The sequence below is a fragment of the Tachypleus tridentatus genome, chromosome 13 (genome assembly GCF_004210375.1).
Source record: "Tachypleus tridentatus isolate NWPU-2018 chromosome 13, ASM421037v1, whole genome shotgun sequence".
Classification (NCBI taxonomy): domain Eukaryota; kingdom Metazoa; phylum Arthropoda; class Merostomata; order Xiphosura; family Limulidae; genus Tachypleus; species Tachypleus tridentatus.
In genome coordinates, this window is record NC_134837.1 from 96,011,138 (window position 1) to 96,034,276 (window position 23,139).

Here is a 23,139-nt window from a genome sequence, read left to right on the forward strand (position 1 = left end):
GTGTAAAACGCAGATAATTCATTGCGTAGTTTTGCGCTTGAATTCAACAAACAAAAATAATATTAACCTGATTTTGAAGTAATACAGATTTGTTACTCACTCAGTTACTTCTTTGTGTCTCTTGTAGAAACAGACTTCTAACATTTCAGGTTTGATAATCTTGTGTTACATAATCTTGTGAGTTTAAACTCACTAGAGACCCGAAATGATAAAAACATTAAAAACAACTATTTATTATTTACCATTTGTTTATGGGGTATTTCTTTCTTTTTCACATTTCTATTTCATTTTGAATGCAATACAGCAGACAGTTTTTTTATGACATATGACCTGCTTGTTTGTTTGATTTGAAATTCGCGTAAAGCTATTCGAGGGCTACCTGCGCTAGCCGTCCATAATTTAACGGTGTAAGACTAGAGGGCAGCTAGTGATCACCACCCATCACGAGTCGAACGCCTTAACACGCTTGACCATGACGGGCGTGGTATGACCTGCATCAACCCTTTTTCGTCACCAAACGAATGAAATACTGATAATACATGTAGAGTCGTATATTAAATATTGTAACTAAACTTCTGCAGAGTGAAAACTTTATTTTCACAGGAAATAAATCAAGAAGCTCTTGTCACATAGTGACAAAACTGGAAAAGTTGGGATAATTATGGGACATTGTCAGCATTTTGTATGTGATTATTTAATTAAACAAAACATTATTTTGGGCAGCAACACTAGTAATATGAAAAACAGGGTAAAGTGTCATCTACAATCTATAGTTAGAAACAACAACAGAAAAGACTGAGGTCAGTACTTGATGTTTTTGCCCTTCCTTTGTATTCTTTATTTATTATAATGAAAGTGACTAAAATGCAAAAATTAGATCAAAAATCAGGTAAAATAATGAATAGTAATAAGATATTTTCATGACGTATGCGTCTGAGTAACTTGTGTGTTATGCAATTCCATAGAGTAACATGAACTATAAATTTTATAGTGATTTCCAAACATTATGCCAAAATAGTCATTTTAAAGGGCAATAAAACAGTAAACCTTAAATATACAAAGATATATACTGTTATGAGTTTGAAGCTAATTAACCCAAGGTCATTGGTTAAATAACCTATTATTGCATTTGTTGACTTACATTCAAAATTTTATTGAACTGTTGTTTTATGAACTTATCTCCTTAAGTTGTTGGTATCAAGCTGTGGAATATAATTCAAAATTTCTTTTCATACATTAAATATTAAACACATCTAAACATTTATTTTTGTGTTTCATGTGGTATGTTGAATACATCATCAGTTTAAATTAGATATCTATGATGTTTAAATACAAAATGTTGTGTCTTGTACAAACTACCAATATTGACATGGTAGGTTATAAAATAAAAATCTGTTTATCTTTTTTATTTTCTAAGCTTTCACTATATCTAGTGAATCAAACACTTAGCTTATGGTCATTTTCCTTCTGCCTTCTTTGATTGCCTTATATCTCATATTCCTTACTGGAGCTTACTTCTCCTGTCTTTACCTTCTCTTCACTCACATGTCTTCACAATTGTTTTCTTCTTATCTCCTATTTGAGCCCTCCACCAGGTTCTGGATAGTTTTTCTGGGGTACCTGTGGTTATTCTTTGTCCTTACTTAGATCAGGATCTCATCTTTGGCTTTCTCTCTCTTCATACAGTTTCTGTGTAGTTACCATCTGTTTAGATATGACACACTCTTCTTTCTTGTTTATCTCCTTAATCTTTCATTCGTGACTTGCTTCTTGCTTCTCTTTCATTTGCCATCAGACAGAAAGTGTTTATCAATTTATTTTCACTTCTTAGTTCTCCCATCTTGTCTATTCCTGCATATTCTTACACATTCCTTGACTGCACCTTCTTTTTTTTCTGTTTCACATTTCTTTCTTCTTTGCCTCCTCTCACTACTCTCTTGGATGGTTTGTTTTTGTCTGTCATCCTAATGATAACATTTCTTTGTACCCAATCAACTTAAGGTAGGGGATCGAATTTTCTTCCTTGTTGACTTGTATAAGAGGTCTCACTGTGTAGATCAAATGAGTGAAAACAACATGATTTAAAGAGAATATCTCATGCTTAGTTTATTTTAACTCTTTTAATGCCTTTGCTTTGTTGATAAAATCTGTTGTTCAGTTCTGGTGTTTTAGTGTTTTTATTTCTCAAAGCATGCAAATTGTATCACTACAAATTCTGTAATTGATGAAGTCCATCTGTACTTCACTAATTTAGTTTGATGGTAAATCTAATTATTTTCTCAATAATTTTGAAATGGAAAGCATTTTTCTTTGAGACCAGAGGCTCAAAATTCCATTTGGATATGTTAGAAATTTCACAGTTACGTAATTTGAATGAGACTATTGTTATTTCAGTTTCACTGGTCATATTTTTTTATGGGAAACAGTCTCTTTGGTTTTGAGATGTAACTGGCAAATTTTGGCTTAAAAAACCTTTGTCAGTTTTAGTTCTTGTTTGTATTCTTGTTAATGGCTCCACGAAATTGGTCCATGTTTTTTTTGTAGTGACATTTCAGGTGTGAAGTATTTCTTTGTAACCATGGCCTTGATTTTGAAGATTAGGCTATTGTTATAGATTGGAATGTGATTTTTGAATTACATTGCAGTCTTAAATTCTTAGCATTGTGAGTTTTTCCACATTCATTGGAAAAGAAGGAAGTCTTTTTTTCTTTAAAAAGTCATTTGTATCTATATGGTTAACAATCTCACTATGTGTAAGCCTATTTTTGAAAAAGCTGTGGCACTTTCTTTTAGACATAAGCCTCTCATAAAGAGGCAAAACATAGCACTGTGACTTCTATCTGTGGTGGATGTCATTTCATTAGCATATGCAAATCATTCATGTAAAATTCCATCTGTACAAAACAGGTAAGGTTATATTTATTGTATTATTTGATTTTTTATTTAATTTATTCATTAACTAAAAGCTGAATTTTATGTTTTTCAACTACATACGTTGTGTGTTTTATTCATTTCAGAGACCTTGGAGCTCATATTGATAGTTTTATTGCTGTTGTGGCTCACACCTTAGTAGTTGGTTGCTGTAAGGTAAGAAATCTGAAAAAAAATTTCATTTATATCAGATATGGTAAATATTTCCAGATGTAGGAACCAGCCCAAAATGAGGAACCTGATATGCCTAACATTACTTCACTATTATTTGTACATGGAAATGGGGGCTACATTAGTGCCTCAGTTACCAGCACCTCTGTTACCTACAATCTTCGATTATCTGTTATTGTTTATTTTCCCATAATTTTTTTAAATAATTGTGCTATTACAATTCTAGACAATAAGTTACATATTTTGGAGAAATCGCCACTCAGAAATTGTGGTTGCAAAAGCTTTAGGTGTTTTCCAATATCTGGGGTTTATGTATGTAGAATCTGGCATTTGTTCAAATCATAAATTAGCTGGTTCAAACATAGTTTTGCTTCTTTTATTTTCAGCTGTTAAGATAAGAATACAAGATATTGAAAAATTGTATTTAGATTAAACAGGGGGCTAACTACTGAAATGCAGAAGTGCCTCAATTATCCTCTGTTTCTCTTTTTCTCTGTTCTTTTTTTTTGCCCTCCATGGACTAGTGGGATAATTAAGTCAGCAATGTGTATTTACTTGTTTTCAGGACAACAAGTGAATATTAATGATATCATGATATCTGCAACCATTTGATAGTGTTGCCTGAACTACATACCTTTGGTATCATTTGAATCTAAACATATCTACTGATCGGTTGAGCTGATAATAATAATAAAAAACAACAAAAAACAGTGGAGCAAAATTACTAATGTGTTGTGTAACTGCAACATTTCATTCCTGAGAAACCATTAAGTGCTGATTCCACTATTAAATTCCAAGAAGCCTTCAGTTGCACAGTGGTATGTTTGGAGACCAACACTGCCAAAAACCCGGGTTTTGATACCCATGGTTGGCAAAGCACAGATAGCCCATTATGTAGTTTTGTGTTTAAGTCTAAAAGAAACAAACTCCTAGGAACAAAGTTCATTTTAGAACTCAAAGAACATGAAAATAATTCTGGGTTTCCAATAATCCAAATCTGTTCTAGATTTGAGTTCTCTTTAGCACAACTCCATGCACGAATAAAATGGGAGAAAATAATAGGTGCCACATGAAATGCTTAGTCACCATGGCAACCCAGTGTCCAGTATTTGTTGAGGCTTGATATAGATCCTAAACACTACTGCATTAAAATAGTGTTGTTACTTGCTGCTAAATTTTCTTAAATTTCTGAATTAACCAATTGCAAAACATCATTCTCACAATGCAACATTTTTTGTGTGCTTTACATTTTAAAAATATACACATTCAGATCTCTTTCTGAAAATGTAAGATCATGAACAAGTCTAATAATTTTTCATTGTATATGTTCACAGTTTAACTGCTTCAACTACTTGCATCAAAATTTAAACAAAGCTTCAAAATATTTAAAAACACTACAAAAGAAAAAATAATAACCATTATTTTGTTTTGTATTTTCATCTACTGGTTATGTATAAGAATACTAGTTGTGGTACCCACGCCCTGGACAGAAGTTATGCAAATTCATGATTAACCCTAAAACAGCGAGAATGTTATAGGTAGCAACATGGATTGATTGATGATGGCCACCACATAAGGATTAATGAAAGGTTATCTCAGGACATGAAAAGTTGTTTCCTTTATATATAGTTTTTAAAAAACCCCAAATGGCCATAAAAACAGTGAAGCTGTAAATTTGCATGTACCTCCTCATGGACTCAACAAACTTTCATGACAAATATGGTGAAGATTTGTCAACAGTGGTGAAGTAGTGGGAAGAAAAACCCACATAAAAACTTATAAAATCTGCAAAATTTGTGTGCATTTCCCCATGGACCTAATGAACCTTCATACTAATTTTGGCAAAGATCCACCAACACCCTGCAAAGTATTTACATGGACATACAACAGACAATACTGTTAGATGGCATCAATGCATTAAATCCACACGTGACATATTCATGACGTCATATTTGCACCCTGAGAATGGAAGAAAAAATAAAATTCTCTGTGATGAGAAATGGAGGTAAAATGGGAAAATCGCGAGCCCCATTGGAAATCTACATGCACAGGGAATAAAAATTTCACATAGTTAGGGGTTGCACATCACATAAAGTTTTTTCAGTACCATATAAGCAAGAGTTCCACTGTAGTATGATGTATCATGTGTTTTGCATGTCATTGTAAATATGTTTTCTGATATTTGGGCTGACAGTTATTTATTGTTTCCTTAAAAGCTGTAAATGAAGTGAAGTTATATTATAATTTACCTATGTTTTTTTTATTTCTCAGGTGCAGAAGTAATAACATTGAGTTCATACAAATCAGACATTGATGTAAAAACAAACAAACTGAATTTAAGATATTCAGTAAAACATTTTTTTCTTCTTCTTATTGTATAAAAGATTTAAAGTTGTGTTTACAAAACTGGCATCAGTTTGTGTGATATAATTTAAAAATACTTATAATACAACCAAAAGGTTGTTTTTTATTTAAGACTTGCACATGAAGGTCCAACCTGTCAAACTGTGTAACCATATCTCTTTGTGAGTTACTTTTCTACAAACGATTCTTATACAAATGTACAATTTACCCTTTCAACATTAGTTTTTACCTTTATTTTTCTTTCATATGTGACACTATTCATTAATTTTATGTCTGAGAAATTTAACATGAAAAAATGCTCTTATGCTCTTTTCTATGTTAGTTGAAATTAGCAAAACTGTTGTATAATGTTTATATTACAGCGATTGAATCCTACATGTATTCATACTGTACCTATTTCCACATTTTCCCACCACTATGTCAAATAGTGTAAATATGTGTGGTTCAAGGTCAATATAATTCTCTGTGCTTGTTAAATAATATGTGAAAGTATTATAATAGAGTAGAGAAAAACAAGACATTCATGATTCCTCACTCACCATTTGTAGATATAAAAGTTGTTGTGTGGGATGAACACTTGTAATTCTGGTGGTTGTAAGTATGTTAATACAGTGTGTATTAGGTTTGAGTAATGTCATTGTACTCGGCATGTAAAATTAATAGGCCCGGCATGGCCAGGTGGGTTAAGGCATTCGACTCGTAATCTGAGGGTGAAGGGTTCGAATCAAGGTCACACCAAACATGCTCCCCCTTTCAACTATGGGGGCATTATAAAGTAACAGTCAATCCCACTATTTGTTGGTAAAAGAATAGCCCAGGAGTTGGTAGTTGGTGGTGATGACTAGCTGCTTTCCCTCTAGTCTTACACTGCTAAGCTTTGCACAAAATTCCAAAACAAAGAAACAAATTGTTATGAATAATGAAGGGTTATTGTGAATATAGTTCTTCAGGAAATGTTTTTGAGGCATCAAAATACTTATTATGATACGTATTGTTTTCTTTTGTAAAGAGCAATCCTTCTGGAACATTTATAACCACATACATTCTTATGGATAAAATGTCCTAGAACCAGAATCAAGACCTTTCTCATACTACATGTAGAGAATATTGAGTACTTACTGTCAGATTCATACACTTCTACCCAAGTGTACAAACTTCCACAATGTAGTAGCACTCTGTTTTGCCATTTACTATATAGCTATTTAATTTGTCTGAAATGCACCCTCCAGGACCAAGTAATATTTTTACTTGTTAATACTTGTTAGTTGTGTCTTTATTCCATGAACTAAAACTTGTTTTTACAACCACTTGAATCACTTTTGCTTGGAGGTATATTAGCAATTTTGTGTGATGCACATAAACTTGAGTTATTATGAACATACATACACATGGTGCAGGAGAATTTGATCACAAATATATTTTTAAAAAATGCAGTTAATTACCTCAAGATAATATTCAAATTATCTTCATTTTTATAATATTTTAAGGATAAAAGAGTATTGGTTATTTTAAGTTTAAAGGTAGCTTTGTTTCCACTGTTTTGCTTCCACATGAAAAAGCTGTAAGTGTTTTGTAATTGATGTACAACATGCACCATGTTATTTATCAAGAGAGAAGTAATTTGTTGAAAGTTCTTTTCATCTAGCATTGACTGAAGTAGTGCAGATTAATTTGATATTCTATCATACAATCAAAGAAAATCCTTTTATGATACCTGGTACATGTGTTTTCCACCAATTTATACAGGAAAATAAGGTGGCAGGAAGAAAGGCTGATGTTATATGTGCTGCACACTTTGCTGCAGAAATTGCTCTATGAATGGTGAAGCCAGAGGGCAAGGTGAGTATTGTTTGTGTGTGGCTTTTATCATTTTACATAGTACAACTGTTTTGAGAATATTTGCATAATTTTAAACAACCTATAAATATTGTTTTTAAGAATAAGCTTTTTAATGTTTATTTGGAAAAGAATACAGTTTAAGTTAGTTCTAAGCTCATGGGTACTTTTGTTTTTCTGTATATGTTTCACAGTTTTACTGAGTTGCATTCAAAATTTAATTAAGCAACTTTGCTATCAATGTATTGAATACATTTAGCATTATGATGTGTATTATGTATTATCTGAATTATAATTCCCTTATTTCAAAATAAACTTTTAAAAAGAAAAACAACTTTAGTTTTGTTGTCCTTTTATGTATGCACATTCACAAATCCTAACTTTTGGTCTCTATTACTTAAGTAACTATTCATGTACAACATACATGTATGTGTAATTAGAAACTAAGATAATTGTATTATTTACACATCATTGTTACAAATTCCTTGAGGTCAATTTCCAGAAATAATAAATTAATTTTGGGAACACTTGACAGAAGCCATGCCTCTCTTCTATACTTGAGATTTACTAGATAAATGGACATAGCTGATGTCCATTTTTTATACCTAAAAGGAATAGCTCATTTTATGCAAGAACTTCCTAACGGTTATTTTTAAATTGATGTACAGTATTCATTTTTGAGTGCATCTGATTACTGACAGCATTTTTTTCATTGTTTTGTTATTGGTAGCACTTATGGCTGTTTATTACATGGATACTTATTAGTCACAGATAGAAAGTTAAATTGTATTTATGTTTGTATGTGTTAATTGTGTTACTTATGTTTTAACATTCATATGTGAAGATTTAATACTTTTTTAAAAGTGTAAACCAAATTTTGCTTTGTTTTGAGATCCTTCTGGTAATATGTGAATGCAAGAACACTTTGCTAATGATACCATAATATTGCCTAAATGTTGACTGTAACAGCTGCAGTTAGTACTCATGCAGAGAAAATGAAAAACAAAATATAATTATTGTCATATAAAAACAACTTTTTTTTATTATTATTTATTCCAGAGGTTCAAGAGGTGATGCAAATTATATTTGAAAACTGTAAGATAAAAAAAGTATTTTTAATATTAAAAACAAAATCAACTGTTTTTTGTTTGGATGGTCTGTATTCTGAGGGCAAAAATTCTTAAGTAAATTCAGTAACAAATCTTTAATTGAAAATTTCAATTTTTCGTTTACAAAATCCCTCGAAATGTGTATTTAATAGTCTGTCAGATGTGAAAAGTTATAGTATGGCTAATCTCATGGTTACTTTCGTGGTTGTGTTGAGCCCAAAATGGCATATAAGTTAACATGTTTAAAATTTAACACCAGTTTTCTTTAGTATAATAATCTTTATATAAAACTCTTTTGAAAACAAAGATTGAGTTTGTCAGGTGTTATGCTAATTTAACAAGTAGGTTTAACCAGAAAGTATGGAGCATTCCACCTAAGTTGACAGTTCTGCTTTGTATGAAATACAGTTGAAGAATCATTTTGCTACACATAAATTATTTTATTTACATTGTCACTTATAAATAAGACATGACTGCTTGTTTCTGAAGTAGTTAATTAACAGTACAACTATTTGGATAATAGATTTTCCAGTTTGATTTATTTGTTTGAAATCTTTGATGAGTTAGGTGAACCCATCAACTTAATATTAATTAGAAGATTTGGAGCTTTTTTTATTTTGTCCAGATAAAAAAATTAACTCCTCTAGTGTCAAGGTTTTTGGAAATTGAGTCAGAAAAATGGCAGCCATTTCTTTAAATTTTAGGTAGCCTGTAGTCATATATTATTGAAACAAAAATTATTTTATGATCTGTTATATTTCTGAGCTGTGTTGTACTTTGTTTCTGTTATATCCTCCAATACATCATCAGGAAGGATATTGAAAATGTGCAGAATGTTACTATTAAGGTTGATATTAACATTCAGTGAAGAAGCACCATGAAATTGTAAAGTAAGTAAATGGAATGGATTAGAATATCGTGACTCATCCCATTTTAATAATGTATTTTAATGAGTAAATGATGCTGTTGTGGTAATATATTGTTCAGTAATTTGGATTTATTCCTTATTTTTATGGCAGTTATGAGGTATGTCAAGCCAATCAACCTTATATTTAGTTATTGCAGAAAAAATAATATTAAATATAAAACTCCTTCTCAGTAAAATACTTTTGATATTAATTTAGCAGGTTTTAAAGATTATGCAAATGAAATTGAAAATATTGGATGTTGAAAAGTTTTTTTTTGATGTAACTTGAAAACCACTCCACCTCACACGAAAGGCAGTCAAAACTGACTCCTTATATTTATGGTTAATTATTTCGTAAAAATTCAAATTTTGGCAAACTTTATGAACATACATTAATTACTGTCAGTGTTATACTATGCATACTTTTATGGTTACAAGTTATTTACTGTGATGGCTACAAGGGTTTGTTAAGTAAATCGCCCATTTGAAAAATGGCTCCTTCCTGTAACAGTAAAGGTTGGACTAAATTTGCTATTCAGTACTTACAGAGTTAGCTTTATCTCTTTCCTTCAGATTTATATATATAATATAAATAGATGAAATTAGTGTACAGAAATATTAGTATCATTGTTTTGAAAACATCCCATAATCATAACAGTGCATCATTTTTCCCATCTCTGTATGTGAGTAACAAACTGGAATAGTTTTAAAAAAGAACTTGTAGTTTCAACTACATCAAACTATAAGTTGGTTTTAAGAGATATTGATAGAAAGTTTTATTTTTACATTTCTGTACATGTTGCAGTTACGGTTGCTTTTAATGTGTATTGAAAATTGAAGTATGCTTATTAATTCTTTCTGCTTTTTATAAAATTATTTTAACTATATTAACATTTAAGGTATGCTGTTATTCTGCCATAATATCAGCAATGAAAGACTAGCAGCACTGTGTAAGTTATTGTGGAGGAAGATAGTTTGGCTGGTTTTAAGTGAAAATGCTTTGATTTTATGGTGTAGCTACTAACTTATAATTTTTCTTATCTGATTTAATCTAGTTTTTCTAAGGTAGTTGGGGAATTTTTGTTAAATTAATTTTAAGAACTAATTGGTGATATTTTTTTAAATTGATTTTTGATTGTTTGTTTCTGATATGTCAAATTCATTGTAAAATTAGGTTGGAAAATGTAACTGCCAATATGTGAGTCTTTGTGAAGATAATTTTTGGTTGTAGTTAATGTCGTGTGAAGTTTATTGGAGTTACAGCAAAAACTATTCTGAAAAGTAACATTTAAGTAGTGAACTAAAAGATTAAGACCCTGTTAGTATAGTTGTTAGTTTTATTGTTTTGCTGGTTTACAAAGTAACCATATTTAACCGTAGGTATAATAAAGTGTGTATTTACATATTTATTTCTTTTCTTCAGAATTTTGCTGTTACAGATGCAATACAAAAGGTAGCTGAATCGGAATCCATTGAAGGTTAGTGTGGAATTACAACACAAAATTAAAAATGTGTTTTTGTTTGAGGCAAATATTGAATATATTTTGATACATAACATCATCACTCACATTAAATTGGAATAAAAATATATTCTCTAGATTGCTGGTATAGCTATTAGCATTTCAGTTATAGTACAGAACAACTTTTCGACTGTCTTCGATCATCTTCAGGTTAATAGGTCCTTGTTAGCCTGAAGATGTGCATAGAAGATTGAAATTTTGTTGTGTAGTTTATTTTAATTAACTAATACCCATATTATCTGTCTTGAGAATACATTTTTACTTCAAGTGGGTTTCTCATCATTACGGATAAAAATTGGAATAAGTTTATATACAGTTATGTGGAAATAATTTATTATGTTTGTCTTCCTTAAATAATACAAGAATTTGTTAATTATTCTGTATATGTTGGAGCCAACAGCTCATTGACAATTCTGCATGAGCTAGCCCATTATCTTGACATGGATTAATAACATGAGTCATTCCATAAATGTTTTGATTAAATGAAAAGAAGGCTTTTGGACCTGTTTTCCAGGTCTAGGTTACTGAACCAGACCCGTGAACTGACCCAGACCATAGAACCAACATGAATAAATTTACTTGTAAATATAAAGTAAAACAATGTAGCAATGAAACATGCTTGAAATAATCTAGATGTAGTTGTGAATGTGATGGTGTAAGTGTAGTGATTAGGCTAAACTGTAGGTCCAGATGAGAGAAGAACTTATCTGAAAGAAGATGGGCACAGTGGTTTTGTTCTTTACAAATGGGAATTAGAATCATATATGAGAAATCAATAGTTTCAATATTTTGTAAGGATAACGGCACAGAAAAGCCCAAAGATTCAGTGTTGAATTTGAAGCACAATGCATCACGAAATGATTTCATTGGCGATTCACAAATTAAAAATGTTATTTCTGCAATGAAGACTAAAATACAAGAAAGATGGAGTATTGTCCAGTATGGTATCATCTATATAGGTTTCATTCTGTCATATTTTCATTAATATTTATTTTTTTCCTTTTAGAACTTGTGCTGAACTTCATTCATTGTTATCTATTAAAATAACCCAAAATCAGAGGTTTCACGTGTAACTCCGTATTTACCATCCCTATTTAGTACTAAAAGATCCTGGGCAGGTTTTAAGTGAGAAATTTCTTATAAATAAATAAATACAAGAAAAAACACATTTGCATAACACTTTTTTCATAAAACACAAACTGTCTTTTAATTCTATTTTTACTTTGCTTTCAAGGCATGCCGTCACATCGGTTGAAACAGTTTGAGATTGATGGAGAAAAATCTATAATTCAAAATCCCACTGAAGCACAGAGGTGAGGAATAATCATGATTATACGTAGAAGGATACAGATTTCTCTGCTTTTTATAAAACTTCAGCTAGTTTAGTACATATCTATCCATGTGTGACTACGCTTGTGTAAACTGATTGCGCCATCGTTACCAAAACAATGTATGTGTTTATACCCAAAATGTGTACAGGTTTTTGGGCATGTGATATAAACCATAAAAGATTAACTTTTGAAAAATATTTGTTGTTTGTGTTATACCATATTTTAATAGTATACAAGTTTTAAATTTTTTAAGAAAATATTTTCTAAAAAATCCTAAAGATCTTCTCGGGTGATATTTTTTCAAGGTGTCTTCTATTTTATACATCACCTCTCACTATAAAATAATCATTGTTCAGTGAAACCATAATTTTAATAGCCTTCAATTTTGTTTGGCTAAAGAGCTATTAAATAGAAAATCAGCTACTTGTGATAAACAAATGGAAGGTCATGAATTGTAAATAAATAAATGTTTGAACACTCAAAATTCTAGAATTTCAATGTTTTTATATGAAAAGGGTCTTAAAAGAGTCTAACCTATTTTATTGATGACAAGCTGTACTATTGTGTTTGCCTCAGTTTTGCAAAAAATGGTAGACAGAAAATGAGACATACACTGGCTTGGCAGCACTGAGTAGTAACAATTTGAATTGTGTACCTCTGCCTGCAAACAAACAGTTGTCATGTGATTGTTGTTGGAATTGTACTGTCAATGTAAACTAAGCTCAAGACTCTTTGTTGAAATCTGAAATCATTAAATTGCTGATTGGATAAAGAACATGAATGCTTCAGAAAGGTACTTATTCTACCTTCAACATAAGCAGAAAGAAGAATGCAAATAAAAGTATTTCAGAATGAGTGTTATAAACTGAACCTATATGTATGAAATAGCTAACTATTTTCCAGTTTAGAGTTTGGCAATTTAATTGATAACATCAATTACATTGATTACTATGGTGCAGACTAATTAATGAATCAAAATTATTATTGGATTGAGTAATTAGAATTAGTGTTTTTGATTATCAGTGTTTTTAATCATTCCAAAAATTAAATAATTTGAATCACAGTGATTGCCATAAAATAATTAAGTTTTCACGATTGAGGTGTCTGTAGCTGTTTTTGTTTATTGCAACTACCGAAGTAATCAAAATATTGCAATCAAACTTGTTTGCCCTGTCGTTGTTGTGTGAAAGCTGATCAGAGGAAAGACAACTGATTGTTTTTGTTGAACTGTTGGAAATATGGAAATCAATTGCCTGACAATAGGACCACTCTACCAACTTTTATGCTTGCTTGTAGGAACCATGATTTAAATATCCTGTACTTGTCAGTTAGTCACATGTAATTGTTTAAAGGGGTTGTTGATTAATTACTTAAAAATAGTCCTCTAGATTGTACATGACTAAGTCACTTGGACATTTCTGTATAGGCTGCTATATTGAGTGACATTTTATGCCTCATTACAAAATATTTTGCTGACAATGTTCTACTTTTAAGAAATGATTAGAATTGTACATACAGTATTGTGATTATGTTATTTGTTATTAAAATTGTGTTTCATACTTAAAAATTATAAAATTTTTTATAACTACTTCATGATTTTACTTGTAGTAATCATACCGTCTGACGTCTGCTACACGCGGCAGCATCATTAACAACAAATAACATTATTCAGGACTTTTATTGTTTTAAATATTGTTTAAACTCTAGTTTGTGTAATTGTACAAGAAAAAATATAAATTAAGAAATGTTTCCAGGAATGAAAAAGAATGCTAAAAAATTATTTAAAAAAAATCCCAGATCTATGGTTATATCTAAGTGTTAAAAGCTTACCATTTGTTTCTGTTGTTGTTCTCTGCAGGAGATTCGTTAATTCAATTTCCTGGTAAATCATCAAATACTTTACCCTTTGCCTTATGTTTCGATATGTGGGGATAAAAAGTTTATGTGCTATATTCAGTAGTGTTTAAACTTTACATATTGCTACTTTGATAGCTGAGCTTTAGATGATTGTTTTTGCACTTTTTGAGATAATAAAAAGATACAAATGTCAGGCTGTAATAATAAAAACAGTAAATAGATGGAAAATCACGTGTAAAACAAAACATGGATAACTTTATTCTTAATGAATTACAAAATGCAAGTCCTTCCTTCAGGATGTGCAGAAAAATTCTAAAAAAAAATTAAAAATGTATTATTTGTATATGAGAATCCTTAAAAGTGTTTGACATCTTTAAATTTGAGTAGAAAAATTACTCCAAATGCATGTTATAAGGTTTAAATTTTAAAGTATTTTTGAGGTTAGTTATTGAAATAGAATTAGAATTATTATTTGTACTTAGAATTTGAAATTTGATATATAAGTGTGTGTACTTTGCATCTCAAAAGTGCTCTGGCCTGAATATGTTCAAGCTCTTTTTTTGCAATACTATGTGCCCAACTGTAGTTGCTTATAATAAATTGTACAACTGCATGAAAAGTAAATATATTGTATAATATGAAAATTAATGTTTCTATTTTTAATACTCTGTTATTAAATTAACTTCTTTTTCTTTAACTAGAAAAGAACATGAGAAGTGTGAGTTTGAATTACATGAGGTTTATGCCATAGATGTAGTCATCAGTACAGGAGAAGGAAAGGTAAAGTATTTTTAGTAAAGTTATCATATAAATTAAGTAATTGTCATTTTCTCAAAAATTTTATGAAATGTGTATATGTATATAATTAGGTTATTACATGAACTTCAAATTGCAATTTGTAAAAAGTAGTTTTGAGAATTCTTAAAAACTATACTTTTATTTTTTTTCTGTATTTTAGTTTGAACATAGTAGTGCCTTAGTGTTTTATGTATAAGTGGTTTGTCATTTGTAAATCTTTTAATATACTACAGGCTTCATATTTTGTCTTTTAATCAAAATTTAGTTTCAGAGGATGGGATCCATTATTAGAGGTTTATTACTATGTGAGAGAAATAACTTTTTTCACATGTAGGGACGTGCATTATAGTAAGCTAGACGTGATTGGTAAGATTAATAAAACAGAAATGTGATGGAAGAAATTCAACCATTTAAAGTTTGTTGGTATAACAAGGAATCATAGTTAGATTTTCTTTGTGTGCCACAAACATAATTTCATTCATCAGCACTTTAGACAGGTAAATATAGTTTGTTATATGATATCCTTCACTCTGCCAAGTTTTTTACCCAACTGTGCATTCTTTACTTCTTGGTGGAAACTTGATATTATTAACAAAAATAGGCATTTTCCATTAATTAGTGTTACTTATCTTGTGTAAAGGCTGAAACACAATTTTTAAACTTGTCAAAACTGCCAAAAATAAAAATATTATATGAAGTTTTTTTCACTGTATTCAGGCCATAGTTAAACTGTACTTCTAAAAGTTGGCAAAAACAACAGTTTTGATACATATGAATGGAAGTAGTTATGGGAAACACACAAGTAGTACATATACAAAAGTCACATACAAGAAGTAGTAACAAATGGATTGTAAATGTTTTATTAATACAAATAATTGTCAGTGTAGAAAAAAGTAAGTAGAATTGTATATTTACAATTAAAAGGAACATAGTGTTAATATCAGTACTGAATAAATAAGTGTTAAATATGGACTTGCTCTGAAAAAGACTGAACATATGTTCTGGTTTCCCAGGAGTAAGAGTAAAGGCATGTTTGGGACTTGTTTTCCTGCATAAGCATTTACATTCTTGTAAACTTAAGTTACCCAGTGTTACAAAACATCTATCTGGTACTTTATTATTTCTAGACTTGACAAGTTTCTTTGTTTAATACGATATCCTAGTTTTTTCAATGTCAGTAGGTTCTCTGATATTTAGTTAAAATTTTAAATTTTACCCGTTTTTTATTAACTTGGTGTAACTCCAGTCTGTAACATTGACATGAGACATTTTCCTCACCAATTGTGATAACACTTCTTCATTTTTTACTTTGTATTTTTTCTGCACCAGAATGTATGCATGTTTTTTTTAAGGCAAGTCTTTTTTAATAACTATTTATCAGGTAAGGATTTTAACACTGCATTGCTTTTAATTATAAATAGATGTTTTATACAAGTGTCATTTCAATTTGTTTAGAATTGTACACGTGATCCATTTGTTTCATGTAGAACACCTTGTTTTTCACTGTCATACAGTTCATCAGAGTATAAATGTGGAAAATATTTCCAAACGCCTTATGTTGCTCTCCCCAGTCTATCCACTTGTTTGGTTGATCCTGCCATTGTCTGTCAGCCGTGAATAGACGACTCTGTGGCAGCAGTAACTGACTGTATTATACAAGCAGCTGCTCAATGTATTCCTTCAACCTCAACATGTTTTCCACTATATCCTCGTCCGTGGTGGAATCCTGCCTGCCACATGGCATGGAAGGCTCAAAAACGGGCCTGGGATACTTTCTGTAGATATCCAACACTTTCAAACAGCTTTGCTTTCCAGCGGGCTCATGCACATGCTAGGTGAGTAAAACGTCAAAGCCAGAAGGAATCTTGGATTAAGTTCAGTATCTTTCACCAGTTCCAAGATCATATGGGACAGGGTTTGAAAGGTGAGTGGGCACTACAATTCTGTTCCCCTCTCGATCTTACTCTCTGATGACCAAGAAGTAGCTGATGTCCTGAGCATTGTCGATACTCTAGGTGAAAGCTTTTGCCGGGTATCTTGAACTTCTGCTTGTTCCTCCACCTTCATGGCCATCAGGACTTGGGCAGAGCATTCACCTCTTTCCTTTCGAACTGACTAACTCTTTGACTATAATCGTCCCTTTACACTGGTGGAACTGAAACTGGCCTTTCATCGGTCTGGCAGTACATCAGTTGGACCAGATGATGTACATTATGATATGCTACACTATCTATCTCCTGCTTCTCTTGATATTCTTCTAATTGTTTTTAACAGAATCTGGCAGGAGAATGTTTTTTCCAATGTCTGTTGCCAGGCTATTATCTTACCATTCTCTAAGCCTGGGAAAGAATCCAAGATTTTTTCAAACTACCGTCCAATTGCTTTGGCGAACTGTCTCTGTAAAACCTTAGAGAGGATGGTTAATGTTCATCTTGTTTAGATCCTCGAATCAAACAACCTCCTCTCGCCAACCCAGTGTGGGTTCCCACAACAGCACTCTACCATGGACCACCTAATTGGACTTGAAATGTTAATCAGAGAAGCCTTCCTTAAATGACAACATCTTGTATCAATATTCTTTGACATGGAGAAGGCTTGTGACACAACATGGAGGTATGGCATTTTGCTAGACCATCATATATATGGGTTACGTGGCCATTTACCCATTTTTATTAAAAGTTTTTTAACGGACAGGAGATTTCAGGTTCGTGTGGGTTTGACACTTTCCTGTTCTTTTCTACAGGAGCTTGGGGTCCCTCAGGACTGTGTTTTGAGTGTCACACATTTTAGTATAAAAATTAATGCCATCACTGCACAACTCCCTCTCACTGTTGCAAACGGGCTCTATGTTGACGACTTTCACATCTCATGTCAGTCGTCGAACGTGAGATATATTAAACGGCAACTACAAACTGCTCTTGATTATGTACTGAAGTGGACCATGACAAACGGCTGTAATTTATCTCTCTCTAGAACCATTTACATGCATTTTTGCTGCCAACGGGGTATTCACCCTGATCCTGAACTCCATATCGGTGAAGTTTCGCTGCCTGTGGTCCCTGAGACCAAGTTCTTGGGGCTTATCTTTGACCATAAGCTGACCTTTATACCACACTTAAAGCAGCTACGGGTTAAATGCACAAGAGCACTGAATATCCTCCGTGTCTTCTCTACCACCAGTTGGGGAGCAGATCAATGTTCTATATTAAAGATATATCGTACTCTTATTTGATTGAAACTCGACTATGTATCATTGGTCTATGGCTCTGCCAGACCCTTGGCCTTAAAAATGCTGGACCACATTCATCATCTGTGATTTCGACTCTGCACTGAGGCTTTCTGCACCTCCCCAGATGAGAGCTTATATGTAGAATCTCATCAACCTTTTCTGCACCTTTGCCGTTCACAACTGCCTTTACTATATTCTACTAAACTATGTTGCTTACCAAAGCATCCCACCTGGGGTTGTGTTTTCCTTCCTCGGTGGACCATACCTTTTCAGAACAGACGATCTGCCATTGCTCTTTTTGGCCTTTGCATCCAGGCGCAATTTGATGAATTGGGTCTGTCCTTGGATAACATTGCAGAATCCACTGGTCAGCCCATCCCACCATGGCTTGTTACAGTCCCCAGATGTGACCTTTTTTTAAGTCAGATACTCCTGATTGGAAATACTGTCTTCTATTTGCTGAACATCTTTCGAACAATCTCTCCATTCCAATTTATACGAATGGTTCCAAATCAGGTGACTCTGTGGGCTCTGCCATGGTTTGTTGTGGTTTGGTGGTTGTGTGCAGAATCCCCTGTACAGCTTCTGTGTTCACTGCTGAACTGTATGCCATTTCTCTTACCCTGAATCATATTGAAACTAAGCAGTACTCCAACTGCACTATTTATGCTGACTTGCTTAGTTCTCCACTGGCCCTGGAATCGCTTCACGTTGGTTCACACCCTGTTCTCAATGATATTCAAACCAGACTGGCCCATTTCTCATTAACGTTTACTTCTATCCAGTTTTTATGGATACCACGCCACGTTGGTATTCGCGGGAATGAGCTTGCAGACACGGCAGCTAAATCTATCTGTTCTGGCACTATCACCACTGTGCCTATTCCATACATGGACTATGCTCCTGTATTCCAGGCTCGACTCCGTGCCAGCTGGCAGTCGACTTGTGTGAGCAATGCGACAACAAGCATTTTCAAATAAAACCCTATATTGGACTTTGGCCGTCTAGCTTCCATAAGGATCGGATGGAGGAAGTTGTTCTAACTAGACTATGCATTGGTCTCATTTTTTTAACTCATCGTTTTCTTTTATCTGGAACTGATGCACCAGTGTGTAGCTTGTGTAACACTTGAATCACTGTGAGCCACATTTTACTTTCTTGCCATTATTACGACTCTCAACGATGGCACTATTTTAAACATGTTCTGTCCCAAGGTTTATCCATAACATTAGACAGTATTATTGGTGACGGTGACACTGTCCACCTTGATAACGTTTTTAGTTTTTTTAACGGTCATTAATCTTTTTAATGTAATTAAATGTTTTATACTTATTCATTAAACCTTTTTTATTGTGGTTCCATTTTAAGGGTCACAATGTCTCTAGTTCGATTTGAAGTTGGAAAATGGCTGTAACATTAAATAACTCGACACCAGGACTGGAAAGGCCAACTTCAGGTGACTAACGCTACTGTTTGAACTATCTGTTTGAACTACACGTTAGTCGTCCTGGCGAGTTATCACAATTTAGCTGCATGTCTTTTAACACTTTTATTACTTTACTTTTCGATACTGGCCATAATGACACATAACCCGGAACCAGGACTGGAAAGGCCAACTTCAGGTGACTGACAGTGGTTCTTGTACTTACCCGTTAGTCTTTCTGGCGGGTTTTGATAATTAGCATTATGCTATAGAATGTCCTTTACCACTTCTATTACTGTAGTTTCTCTCTTAACATTGTAGACTGGATGTCAACATTGGTTTTATGCCATTTATGTTTTTAATTGTTGTTTTGTTTTACCTTCATTTACTTTTATAAATTTTACTACCTTTACTTTACTTTTACCATTTTACCGGACGTTTGGCAAGTTATTATTACAATTTTTCTACATGTCTTTTAAACCTTTTATTATTTTAATTTTTGATAATAGCCGTAATGACACATAACCCAAAACCAGGACTGGAAAGACCAACTTCAGGTGACTGACGGTGGTTCTTGTACTTACCCGTTAGTCTTCCTGGCGGGTTATGATCATTACCATTATGCTACAGAAAGTCTTTTACAACTTCTCTTACTCTGGTTTCTCTCTTAACATTGTAGACTGGATATCAACATTGGTTTTATGCTGTTTATACTTTTCATTGCTCTTTTGTTTTACCTTCATTTCCTTTTATGAATTTTACTACATTTACTTTATTTTTACCCTTTTACCGGACGTTTGACGCTGATAGCCTAGCTGGTTTGTGCCATAAAACTCTAAATCAACCAACCAACCAACCTTCTGTACAGATCGTATCTGTGGGTGAAAATAAATTATTGTGTATCACGTTTACCATTTTGAAAACTTATATTCGTCGCATAATGGGATTTCAAACTACTTTAACATGCTTTATAATTTAGAAGTTTTATATAATGTCTTCTGATTACCATTTAATTGCAAGTGTAATTATAGAGTAATTTGCATACAACGTTCATGTAACTAGAATACTTTGCTGTTCATTTTACAAGGTTGTAATTTGACAAATTTCCTTTTCACAGGAAGACACTAATTATCTGTAAAATGATGTGGTATTCGTAAATTGAACGGATAATGTACACGCATGTCTTTTGGTTCAATGGTGAGGGTGAGATTGATTTTGAAAACTCACGGTAGTAGTAACAATCTGTACATCCACTCACCTGATTCCTGACCAACTCCGTAGTCTTTGATAACATACAGGTTATATAACAGAAATGCATTGTAATAACTTGTAGTTGTGAGCACAACCTGCAATATTTTGATCGTCAAAAACGTAATTTATAATAAAATATAGCCGACGTTCAGTTATACATATTTACAGCAATAACCATCAGTCTCAATATGTTTGTACCGTATTTTTTGAAAATCCCAGCTTCAGATATAACGTGTGATACATTCTGGTAATTCCAACACAAACTAAGGTGTAATACTGTTAATAAAATTCATCATTACATATAATTATAAGTGGACACCTGCGGCATTATTACCTTGTGAAAAATTATTAACGGCTGTGTCGGATCTGTTAGGCCTATGGCTGAAATATAAAACACGTTTAGGAATGAATGACGCATTTTTTCACACAGTAATAATACTTTACAGTGGTTGTTTAGTAATTATATAATTTTCAACTCCTTATAATGGTGAATCACAGAGATAAAGAAAACACATGAACCGATATGTATATAAATTTTGCAGGCAATTTTTTTTTTTTAAGTTATTCTTTTTATGATTGATATCAGTCACTTAATAATGTGGTCGTGGGCTGACTTTCAGGCAGGCCGAGTCTGATGTTTCGGCCTAGCCATTAGAGTTTCGACTAATACTGTTTGCTGTTACATGAAATATTTATTTGAAGTGAGGATGCATTGGCTAATGGAGCACACAGGTACTAACTCGTGACTTTACAGTTGAAACAAAAAGACTCGAGACGAAGAGTTCCAATAACACGTTTATTTAAGGCATCAGACATATAATATTTATACAATTTATCCTTTGAATATGATGACTGATGTTTAAGAAATAATAGCATTTTAATACTTACAAAGAGCTGACGTCAGAATTGGCGTTTCTGCTAACGGCTTTGCTTTTGAATTTGGCACAAAACTACACGAGGGTTATCTGCACTCTACGAACGGTAAGAGACATTTTTTCTTCTTAAACGATCGGAGTGCTTGCAAGATTTTTCTCCATTTTGGCGTCTGTTCTAGAACCTTTGCTACTAGTGGAGAAGTGATTTGTCGCCCTATTCATAATGCAAAGTGCCAGCTCGCTTCCTGTTTGTGAATTTCTGAGCTCGTTAGAATGCGTCTTCAAATGGTCAAAGTTTCTTTCCTGTTTGTTAGTTAATCATTCACTGGAAACAACAGCCCATACTGTACTGTCCGTCCACTATCAAAGGTTCATCATCCAAGTTTCATACCACCTTTTAACCTTGATAGCATCTATTTCTTCCGGTCTAAACACATAGCAGAAAATTATCAGCGGTTTTCTCTGAATCTCTGTCTTAAATCATTCATCTGTTGTTTATGATAATGTCAGTTCTCTTTAAACAAGATATCATTTGATCATAGAGTGACAACTTTCTTGGTATGTTCTTGTATTTGTCATTGTTCTATAAACATCATTACTTCATAGACATATTTTATTATACTTCATCACTTTTTGTTTATTAAAATAATTATTAGAGGACTCTATATATCTAACAATGCCTAAGAAAGAAAAAATTAATATTTCCTTGTTTTTGAATTAAGCACAAAGCTACACAAGAGTCTGTGTGCACTCTGTCCATCATGGTATCGAAACCCGGATTTTAGCGTTGTAAGTGTGCAGACGTACCCCTGAGCCACTGTGGGGCTAATATTTTCTTCTATCAAAACTATGAAACAATATAACACGAAACACATTGTTTTGCAATAACTTCAGTTAATAGATTAGTTATTTTAAAGTTGTCGAGGACTTTCTGATGCAAAGTTTTATTCCACGATTATACAGTAAAACCCACAAAGCATCTTTTAGCTATACTTTCATTTAATCTTAAAAAAGCATAGTTTTTGGCTTTTCTTTTCATGTGCACTCTTGATCAAAAAATAACTGATATAATAACTTGAGTAATAATTAACAAATACTTTTTACTTTATATATTTAATAAATATCTGTTGTTACTTTATCAGTGTTTCCACGCTTATACTGTGAACTAAAAACTGCTGCGTCTATGATTTTGACTTGTTTATGAACTCGTTGCTGTTCTAATTTAGGATCTGCTCTTTAATAAGCTCTTAAAATGTTGAAAAAAGAGAGAGAAAGGGAGCAAGAGAAGAATGTTTACCTCAAGGACTGTGCTGGTTCTCAAAGATTTTTCATTTGATAAATTAAAGGAAACTATATACGCCAGTAGCTGACAGAGTGGCGGCGCCAGGATATTTTCGTTGGCTGAGGGGAGCTGAGGTAAACTGTGGAAGGGTTTCCCAAAATGCCATCAATATGAAGTATAGATGGTAAATTATAATAATGTGAATACCGAGGTACATTTCAGAAAGGTGTGCTATTTTGAACTGCGTTTTCAATG

General features: G+C 32.6%; 1 protein-coding gene across 2 annotated transcripts; it reads left to right on the top strand.

Annotated features, from left to right (window-relative positions):
- The first annotated feature begins 10 nt into the window (after positions 1-10).
- Positions 11-23,139, top strand: LOC143238981 (proliferation-associated protein 2G4-like). 2 transcript variants are annotated; one of them, XM_076479670.1, is made up of 7 exons: positions 15-800; positions 3,018-3,087; positions 7,213-7,305; positions 10,742-10,796; positions 12,073-12,151; positions 14,728-14,806; positions 22,829-23,139. In XM_076479670.1, exons 3-7 carry the CDS (start codon positions 7,285-7,287, stop codon positions 22,859-22,861), a joined length of 267 nt encoding a protein of 88 aa, XP_076335785.1. In that variant the 5' UTR covers positions 15-800; positions 3,018-3,087; positions 7,213-7,284; the 3' UTR covers positions 22,862-23,139. The 2 variants fall into 2 exon arrangements, with proteins under 2 accessions (XP_076335786.1, XP_076335785.1); XM_076479671.1 differs by lacking the exon at positions 10,742-10,796 and having other exon boundaries at positions 11-800.

Coding starts and splice junctions, on each gene's coding strand:
- LOC143238981 (XM_076479670.1), top strand. CDS start 7,285: ATGGTGAAGCCAGAGGGCAAG. Junction 10,797..12,072: donor TGAATCGGAATCCATTGAAG/GTTAGTGTGGAA, acceptor TTTGCTTTCAAG/GCATGCCGTCACATCGGTTG. Junction 12,152..14,727: donor AATCCCACTGAAGCACAGAG/GTGAGGAATAAT, acceptor TTCTTTAACTAG/AAAAGAACATGAGAAGTGTG.